This window comes from Petaurus breviceps, unplaced genomic scaffold (assembly GCF_028583685.1).
Source record: "Petaurus breviceps papuanus isolate PSGF00001 unplaced genomic scaffold, PetGlider_PUasm1.0 90994, whole genome shotgun sequence".
Classification (NCBI taxonomy): domain Eukaryota; kingdom Metazoa; phylum Chordata; class Mammalia; order Diprotodontia; family Petauridae; genus Petaurus; species Petaurus breviceps.
This window is the reverse complement of record NW_027187393.1, coordinates 3,938,956-3,949,438: the sequence shown is the minus strand read 5'-3', so window position 1 is coordinate 3,949,438 and position 10,483 is coordinate 3,938,956. Positions and strand designations below refer to the sequence as shown.

At 36.4% G+C, this 10,483-nt stretch overlaps 1 protein-coding gene across 3 annotated transcripts in view; it reads right to left on the bottom strand.

The window, feature by feature from the left end:
- The window catches only part of RNF130 (ring finger protein 130), a 147,132-nt gene that overhangs the window by 19,459 nt on the left and 117,190 nt on the right, over positions 1-10,483 (bottom strand). For 2 of the 3 annotated variants that reach the window (XM_069077540.1, XM_069077538.1), the window contains exons 7-8: positions 3,707-3,911; positions 354-447 (exon numbers count right to left, since the gene is read on the bottom strand). In XM_069077540.1, the coding sequence (XP_068933641.1) occupies positions 354-447; positions 3,707-3,911 (299 nt within the window). The remainder of the gene's footprint in view (positions 1-353; positions 448-3,706; positions 3,912-10,483) is intronic. The other variant, XM_069077539.1, reaches the window with a different exon arrangement.

Genomic DNA, 10,483 nt, shown 5'->3' with positions numbered 1-10,483 from the left:
CCCCCCAGAGGCACTGGCATTTTCTCACTTGTCTTTTAGTAACACAACACACAGAAAATCATTAGTTATTTTTTGGCTGCTGCATCACACTGTTGGCTCACAATATACTTGTGGTCAAGTAAAACCTTTAGGTCTTAACCACATTAAATGTCATACCCAGTCTTCTGAATGACTGATTTATGAACTGTGCTCATCACAGTTCTATTAGATATGGTGCCACAGGCATCAGTTTGAAAATGGTGCTTGTGTTATGGAAACCTGTTTTCTAAATCTTTTTAAAAAAATCATTCATATTTTTCTTGTCACCTAAAAATATGAACCAAAAGAACACCATGTGAACAGTCATGACTTACTCGTTAGCTTTCAAGCTGGCTGTGGCTCTGATAATCATGTAGCAGAGAGTGAAGGCGCTGAGGAGGCCAAAACTGGCAATAATAAACCATTCTTCTGTTGACAAAGGAAAGGGAGGCAATCACTCGTGGGAGAAGGCTTATGGCAAATCGATGACAATATTTCTCTCAAATGCCATTGGCGGAGGCAGCGCAGGTGTAAGCCATGGCTGGCACAAGGAAGTGCAGCAGAAGGAAGTTTGCCAGAGAGTTACTAACTGGAAGAAGTTGTGGTGAGAAACACAAGGGGAAAAGGAAAGCAGGGCCCAGCCATTTCTGTCTGCCAACACCCCGGAGTTTGTGAGGAAGATGTAGTAGTCACCAAATAGTGTGAAGTGAGAAACGCAAAATGAGGAAAAATATTCGTGGAAATAGATTTTTGTTAATTACAACTAAGTCAAACTGTCCAGCCAAGTTTCTGACTTTTCCCCTTCTTCGGTGTGAAAACTCCGTGCAGTCACCCCCACTTAGAGAAGACTTTAGCTGCAGAGAAGAACAATTCCCGAGAGTGTGGTCCATGGAGATTCCGCAGTCTGTAGCCTGAACTCTCCTTAGTTTTCATGATGACATTATGACAATCTCTATTATTTTTCCCTCCTTATGCACACATTCACACTATTGAACAAAACCAACACAACATCTTGTTGGTGTTTCGTCAAAAGCAGTTGTCATTCATCCTGATTATATTAGTGAAGATTTTTTTTTTGTTATAGGAAGCAAAAACTGATAAGGCAGATAGCCTGAAAGACAGCATGTAAATATAAAAAAAATGAAAATTACCAGTATATGATCACAGAGTTGTTCAGAAAATTGAGGTGTGAGAAGGGTTTTCTTTAAGCCATTTAGTATTTTTTTCAATCTTGTAAAATTCTGCATTTTAGTGAAATGACATTCTAATACTCCTATACAGCAGAACCTCACTATACATCTAGAGGAGAGATATACAGCAGAGGAGAGCCAGTCCAAATCAGTAAAAAGTTTCAAGCATGACATTCTCTTAAAGAAATGATACTTTATTATGTTTAAGGACATACATTATTGGGCCTGGGTTAAAAAGATGTTGCTTGGTATAGGGCTTCTTAGAGACCTGCTCTAATGAATGGAAAATAAAGATTTGGGATGAGAATATCAATTGTTTGTATGTAAAAGTTGGTTCTATGGTATTGGATGACATTCATAATTTTTTTTTGGTTAAAAAATTTAAACATTCTCTCAAAATTTTTGTTTGTATTATTAAGCTGCTTAATAGATTCCACAGAAAGGAAAGCTGTAGCTTAGCTCTTAAGTGCCTACTATGTGTAATATGTATTCCAAATTGGTAAAGTGAATTAATGAAATTTTAGTGAATTGCTAATTTTCATTTTTCACTAGCTAATTTTTGAGATTATGAAAAGCTAACTTGATAGTTTTTAAAATGAAACCAATATTTAATGACATCAAGGAAATTAAGAAATTTTTCTTTGACTTTTGCATATGTAAAATATATAGATTTTAAGAGTTTGATTCTGTTTACATTACTTGATTCTGAATGAATTATACTCATTTGTAGGGCATAACAATACTAAAAAATCAGCCCAGCTAAAGCAAATTTGCAGCCGTATCCTATGATGGCAGCACCACAATGTACCATGAGCATCTATCCCGGAGAGAATGATTTCATGAAAACCTACGACCTACAAAGTCATAGACTTTTGGATAAAACCTTTGTCTTCTTTATTGCTGTGGGACAAGTGGTAATAAAAAAAAATCTAGACTAAAAAAAAAACCCTGTATATGATAATATGAGAAACATTAAAAAAAAGCCAATCCACTAATCTAGCAGTTAGTGATAAACACTAAGTCTTGCTCCTGTACTTTGTGATGGATGCAAAAAGGATGCATCAATATCAGGTAACGATACTACAAAATGTTAGTGATAGTAAAAAACAAAACCTGGAACTAGGTTTTAGTAAGAATTTCTAGTGAGATATGTTACTCAATCAAATGCACATGCCTTATAGATCTGGGCAGTTTAATAAAAAATGGGCTTTGTTTAATTCCTGCAAAAGCAATGGTTTCCCATCACATGCTGTGCCGACAGACCTAAAGGAGCAAAAGTCCTGACTGAAAAAAGTGCACTCAACATATGGGGGCACGTCATGAAAGGTGCAGTGGGACGGGAAAGCTCACAAAAGTGATGTGTAAGGAGTGGGGGAGGGAAGTGGCTGTCTTGAGACATAGATAAGTTTTTTGTGATGTTAAAACCAAATGCTTTGCTGTTCTCTGAAAATTTGCTGTGACCATCTTGCTAACATTTAGGAAACTATGAGACAACTCAGCTTTGCTTAGCTGCCCAGCAGGCTGCCCTTCCTTTTCTATTGAGAGGGCCTTGTAGAGAGCTGGCTCAAAGAGTGCATTGCTAAGGTACCTGTACCATTGCAAGTCTTCCAATTTGGAGACTTTAACATCAAGTCAAAAAGAAAGGAAAATAAATTAGTTTAAAGATATCAAAGCAAGAAACAACAAAGACCTTGCTAACAATTCCCAAAGATATTATTACATAATCATATTACATAAGTTCAAAGTCTAGACTCAACTCTTTACTGCTGGGTCTCTTTAAAATTCATTTTTGGAAATTCGAGGTACCAATGCTAATATTTATAAACCATACCCAAAAAAATGGAGGCTGGTGATATCCTAAGTCATTTTTAGTTTTAATGATGTTTTTTACAACTTCTTTTTGAGAAATAATGATTTCAAAACATCAACTATTCATATATATATATAGAACTTTATAACTTCTAAAGCACTTACAATACACATTAGCTCATTTGACCCTCACAACAGCCCTGTGAGGTAGGAAGACAAAGTATTATTCTTTCCGTAGATAGGTAAGGAAACTGAGGTTCAGAAAAGTGAGTTGCCCAAGGTTAATTAATATGTGGTGGAGCTGGGATCTGCCTTCAGGCCGTCTGACTAAGTCTGCCATTTTTTCCACTCCATCATTCACTCTGCCTCATATTTATAAACCAACGATTGTTAGGGACAACTAAGACGTCTACATTCAATACTGCCACAACTAACTTCTGTATAGACTCAAAACTCATTCCCCATAGATTCAAATGAGTCTGAAAATAATTTGTAATGCAAAGCATATACAGATGATTTGTTTCAATAAAAGCATCTAAAATTCCTCAAGTGGTTGAAGACAAGAGATATGTATTCAAGAAACCCCAAGGATACCTGAATGGTCTTGTAGGGCTGTGCTATGTTAAGCTGAGGTTCCTGAACAGTGAAGGAAAAGCACTCAGCACTTTAAGTGAAAGATTACCACTTACTTGTTACTGCAATGTTGATTTCTCCTGTTCGAGGAGTGAGCTCCCCATCCTGAGGAAGTTGAGACATCCCCGAAGTGCGCAGTGGCTCAAGGCCAAGAGAGCTGTCACTGGCAAGGTCACCAAGTGCTGATCTTCGATTAGCAGCTTGGCTTCTGGTAAGCCTTTCCATGTCAAAAGCTACATTATCAGTACATGGCAAATTTGGCTGAAAAATATTTTCAGATTAAAAATTACATATATTTATTTTTATAAATATGAATAAAATAAAAAGATTAAAAATAAATCTTAAACAGGGTTTTAGAGAATCAGTTTCTAAGTTATCTGATGGGAAAAATATTCTCCCACAAACTTTTTTCATGTTTCCATCATTCTTTTCCATAAGAGAGATTTGAAAATAATAAATTCTCTTAAAAGACCTAAAAAATTTCAATGAAGGCACATTACTACAAAGTAACATCACTATGCACTGCAGTACTGATAAAATTAGTCATTACACCTTTATAAGATGGTTACAGACTTTTTGGGGAAGTTCTGGCCCAAAGGTAGATAAAAAGAAGCTAGAGTCTTCATTACAGAGCTGAAACCCAATATGAAAAGAATTATACTAATCTGGCTAAATTATTTAATTTGGGGGTGAATAATAAAGTATTATTTAAAATTCAAATTCATTCTATTATTTCTTTAACAATGTAGAATTAAAGCAATGATTCATTTATGGTGGTTAGACAAACAACCATCCAAAACAAAAATCATAATGTTAAAAAGAATTCTGAGTGAGAAAAATAGCTGGTCCAAAGCCTAGCTAATGGAATGGGAAGACGTTGAGCTTGGAGTCAGGCAAGACCTGGGGCTGAATCCTACCTTTGATGCTAACTGTGAACATGCTTTCTGAGCATCAGTTTCTTAATCCTTAAAACAGGGATAGCAATGCCTGTAGTAGCTAGCTACCTTACAGGGTTGTTGTGAGGGTCAAATGCAATAATACATGTAAAGTGCCTTCCAAACCATAAAGCACTATATAAGTAGACTTATCATCATCATCATTTCATACTGTAATCATAAATTTATACATGTAGTCCATGAAATTTCTGAAGTTAATTTCACAAAAACTGTTATCTATTTCTGTCTACCCCATCTTGTACCCATGCAACTGACTTTTTTAGACCCCATCTTATCATTTTACACTAAACCCTATTAAATTTCATCTTATTGAATTTGGCCTATCATGCAAATGATCTAAAAATTTCTTTCTAGATCCGAAGTTATTTGATATATCAGGAATCCCCTATCAAGCAGCCTATCATCTATAACTATTTCAACTGTATCTTTATCCAGATCGCCGATGAATACGCTGAATAGAATAAGGCCAACAACAGATGGAATCCTGGTGCACTCCACTAACGACCTTAATCCATTAATCACCATTTTGGGCACAGTCAATTTATCTAACTCTATTTTCAGTTTGCATCTTTGCTTTTTACCCATAAGAATATCATGACAACCTGTCATATCTCACGGAAATCCAGGTATCCTATGTCTGAGACATGTATTCACCTAAATCCAGTAATACTGTCAAGAAAGGGAATGAGGTTAAGTTGGGCATGACATGTATTTAATGAACTCAAGATAGTTCTTAGTGCTTTTTGATTCCTTTATTAGTATTCACAGACCATTCTTTAATTGTACATTTTAGAATTTTGGGAGGAATTACAGTTAAAATACCAGCCCCTTGTTTGAAGAATCCATTTCATCATTTAAAAAACAGTACATTTGTAAGGTACTGCAACATACTTTTTAAAAGATCATCTAGAGTGGCCCAACAATCACACCCACAAGTGCTCACTTCTCTGAGGTTATGCTTTGTCAGATTCCAAAGATCTAAACGCGCAGAAGCCAACCAGGTGCTTTTGATTCCTTATCATTTTTATTTTGTATACTCCACTGTCTTTTCTTCCTCATTTGTTGTCCTCCTCCACAGTTATCCTAATTTTCTTTTTGCTCTTCCTTCCACTCCCCCAATCCCTTTCCCCCCACAGAGGTACCTAAAGAGCCCTTTTTGTTTTCCTTAATATTCACTGCAAGCCTTAACTTGTTTTGGGCTTTGGCATTCTTAATATTTATAGAAAACCATGCTACTTTTTAATAAACCCTTAGTTTTCTGTTCATGCATTCATTTTCCATATACTTTTTAGAAATGTGTATTGGTTGATGAGTTCCTGCTGTAGCTACACATATCTCTTAGGCAACTCACCTTTTCCTTCCTCAGATCCATCTGTTTGTTTCATCAGAATTTTGTTCTTAAGAACATTCCTCTTGAACCAACTTTGACAAAATCTTAAGACACAGGATGCTATCTGAACTCTCTGAAATGGCCATTTCCTGGCCATCTCCAAGCCACACTGCCTACTTCTACCACAATTCATACTTGCACTTTTGGAACCCTGGGCTTTGGTGACCTTTCATCTTATCTTACTAGGTCTTGGCTATCATTCTACTTCCTGGCATCATGCTTCCAGGAAGTTTCCTAACCTCCAGCTTCCTCTCCTTACAGACCTTGGACTTCTGACCCTGGGCAGCACCCTGGGCACTGACTGGTAAGCTTTTACTTTATCTTACTGGGTCTTGGGTCTACTATACCAATTCTTGGTAATCTCCAAGCCATGATACCTAGTCCCTCCCACTTCCTTTTTGCTTTCTAACTATATGTGTTGTCTTCCTCATTAGAATATAAGCTTCTAAAGGGCAGAAACTATCTTGCTTTCTTTGTATCTCCAATACTCAGCACAGTTCCCTAATAACTGCTTATTCATTTATACTTTAAAAAAATTTTTTTTTATTTTTTGGAGGGCAATTGGGGTTAAGTGACTTGCCCAAGGTCACACGGCTAGTTTTTGTGTTAAGTGTCTGAGGCTGGATTTGAACTCAGGTCCTCCTGACTCGAGGGCTGGTGCTCTATTCACTGCACCACCTAGCTGCACCCATTTATTCTTCTAAAACCTAGGGTAAAAGCCAGATGCTTGGCATTTCCCCCTTTATTTGGGGGGGATCATGACTGTTAAGATGGTGTGGCTGCTTCCTTGTGAATTTTTCCTTATTTCTCTTTTGGAAATCAGTAAATTTGTTGGTCAGAATAGTGGTTTACCAAGTCATGTTTTCTATTCTTTAAAAAATAAAATCATTATTGATGCAAATCAAGAATTTATAGATTGTTTTTTTAAAAGGAAAATGAGATTTCTGACAGAGGATTGATTAGCAGCAGGTTCTTTCCACTACTATCATGCCTCCTTATTTGTGATGTTCCCCAAACTTGTCCCTGTTCTCCTTTTGGTCAGGTGACCTGAAGTATACTTTTACCACAATGTTGCTTCTGTTTTTCCCCCTAATTATATTTATGCAAATGTTTCCCATTGTCCTTTTCTTTTTTTAGTTTGTGAATTTTCTTGCAAGAGTGTATCTTCTTGGGGCAGCCAGGTGGTGCAGTGAGTAAGAGCCGGGCCCCAGAGTTGGGAGACCTGGGATTGGTTCTGGCCTCAGATACTTAACACCCACACAAAACAACTGGCTGTGTAATCTTGAGCAAGTTATTTAACCCCAATTGCTTAGGGCTGGCCAGGTGGCGCAACTAGTAAGAGCGCTAGCCCCTGGCATTGGGAGACCTGGGATCAGTTTTGGCCTCAGATACTTGGCACCCACACAAAAATAACTGGCCATGTAACCTTGAGCAAGTTACTTAACCCCAATTGCTTTTAAAAAAAAAAGGGTATATCTTCTTGACATACAACATTATTCTCTTACTGCTTTCATTTAATTATGTTCCCTTTAAAGTATTACTTTTGATTGCCAGATCTTACTCATGAAATTATACCCTACCAAGGTTCAGCGATGCCTGTGAGACTGGATTTCAGCTCCTTTTACTAAGATTTCTAGTCTAATCACCTAAATTCTATTTGTGTACTTGAGGCCATGAGTATTTTTATTGCCCCATTTCTTGGATATTGTCTTCTCTAAATTACTACACTTTCCCATACCTGCTAAAACACTTCTTTGTTTCTTTAACATTTCCTTGTGGAAACCCTATCTGCTTAGAGGACTGTGGGTTCTGTTAAGAGGGTTCATGCACAAGTAATGTTAATATCACGATTCCCTACATAATGTTTAAATACAATTGTGCAGTTTTGCCATAGTTTCTGTGTACCAAAATCGTTTTCTTTTACTCCTTAAGTTACTGATAAAATGTTCACCAGTTTAGGGCTAAGGTTTCTGCCAGAGACTTTCTTCCAAGATGATGTCAAACCATTAATGGTTGCTTTTTGTGTCCATTTATTCCACCTAACTTTACTGTCTAGGCCACATCACTTCATCATGTTCATAAGAAGAATGCTTTGCTAAAAATCTAGATAAACTGTATTTATGACATTTTTCAAGTAATAGATTACCTGTGCCTAAAATCTCCCATTTTATTTACTGCTTTATGTCTATATGCTGACAATGGTTTAACTCAACATACAAAAATATTTCCTGTATTAGAAACAAGAAAGATCCGTTTGACTTGTTTTATGCTTAAGAAAAATAAATTTATTGCAATGTACAAACTTGCAAAGCCTGCAAAACTGGTTTGTCAGATAGCTAAGGTCAATGGGTTTCCATAGATGTTACAAGAGATGGGCTCCTACCCTCCAAATATGACTAAGCAGCTGGAGGAAATAAATATTGAACAACCTGACTGTTAAGATAAAAGTCTTGCTTGTACCACAAAAATCTGATCTATCAGCCCAATAGTTTAAAAAAAAAAAAGGAAATAAAGCTAGTCTGGCACGACTGTTTATGTTGGCTTTGTAATCGTTTCATCCTTATCTGAATGTTCATTAATTATCCCTTTAATGAAATATTCTAGGATCCTTTCAAGATTCAAAGTTAACCTCACTGTCTAATAGTTGGCAGACTTTTTCTTCTCATTGAGACATTGGTTCTTTTCCAATCCTCTGGTATCACTGCTATCCATAGTTCTCCAAGATGTTTTGAAGATCACATCACAGCCTAGTAATCACATCTGCCAAATCTTACAGCACCCTACTGGATGCAGTTTGTTGGATCCAAGACACTTGAATTCATCAAGGGCTGTTAGCCCCTCTCTTAATCTTTCCTTGTTTATTTCAGTCATTTAACTCTTATTACCCATTTTGGTCCTTTCTAGTCCAAACATCATTTTCCTTGAAGAGAAGTTTTTTTCTCTCCATTTGTTGTCATTGTTCTATCCCAAGCAGCAATTCTACCTCTTTTTTGATCCTTTCCCCCACTATAGTTACCCTCCCCTGGCAATTTTGTTATTTTGATCTTTCCTTGCTAGTTTCGAGTCATTTTGAGCATTAGCACTCCAGATACCATTCTTTAAGAACCATGTCATACTTTTATCTTTGACTTCCTTTATCTGCCTTTGCTTCCATCTTCTATATTTCTATTTTTTCAACCAGCAGTGGTGTATGAATTAATTGGGAGAAAGTAAAATATTAGATTTACTTATATGCAATATACCTTACAACTTTAAAAGATTTTTAATATATAATGTCCTTCTTTTGCTGCAACTACTTGTTTTTATAATATGTCGCACTGAATTCACAAGACTTTAACACATACTCTTTAATTCTTTATCATAAAAGCACACTGGGGATATTAAGTATATTTTTTGATGAATAGTCCATTTTCCAAGTCTAGCCTTGATTTCCAAAGTGGTTTAAATCCCTGGCCACTAGGGTATGTTTATCTCCATCTCCTGCATACATTTCTTAACCTTTCATGACATGTCATGGTGCAAGGCTGTGTTACTGCATTCTGTCTCCACTTGGGAATTTCTAAAATAATCCTGCTTCTCAGTATATCATTATATTTAATTAGAAACAGTATTTATAGGCCCACTGGAAGTAAAAAAAATCCCCAAAGGAAGTTTTGGGTGGATGTTATATACAGTCTGATGAAAACACCCAACTCTTAAATTAAGATTCACCTAGATTTCTTAACGACAACAATTTGTCCTAAGAGTCCTGAATGAAAAAGTGAATTTTATCAGTAAAAATGACCTTTTCCCCAACTTCAGTATTCTTATCTTTGTATTGTCTTATCTAGGACTGACGGTTTTTTCTTCAGAGTAATGGTTGGCAGCTGTTTTATAAGTGTTCTTGCTATTTTTCCAACTTCAACAAGACTATGCAACATTGTAAAGGAATCGATAACAATTGCTCCAAATGCTAGGTCCTCCCAAAGATTTTTGCTTGTTTTCTGAGGTTTAATTTTTTTTTTACATTAAGAATTTGTCATTTATTGGCTGTTTTCATTTTTGACCATATTTTCCTTTAAAATGTGTGCAAATTTTAGTGCAAATGATGGGCTTGAATGATCCTTGAAATACTTGACTTCCTCATACCAACAGCCACTGCAATACCTCTAACAACCAATGAAATGTGCTCTTTAAAAAGCTACTTGTGCAAGTTTCCTTGGAATAGTATCTTGAAAATCAAAGAGTTGGGGTAGCTAGGTGGTACAGTACACTGGCCCTGGAGTCAGGAGGATACAAGTTAAAATCCAGCCTCAGACATTATTAGCTATGTGACCCTGGGCAAGTCACTAACCTGGATTACCTCAAAAAAAAAATATCAAAGAGTTAAAAACATGAGATCAATGGCACAAAATCTAGCACTTGACCGACAGACCACTAACTAAAAGTAGGGAAATCAGCTCAATCTTGTTTCACTTGGTCAAGGTCAGATGTCCTATGACAACCTG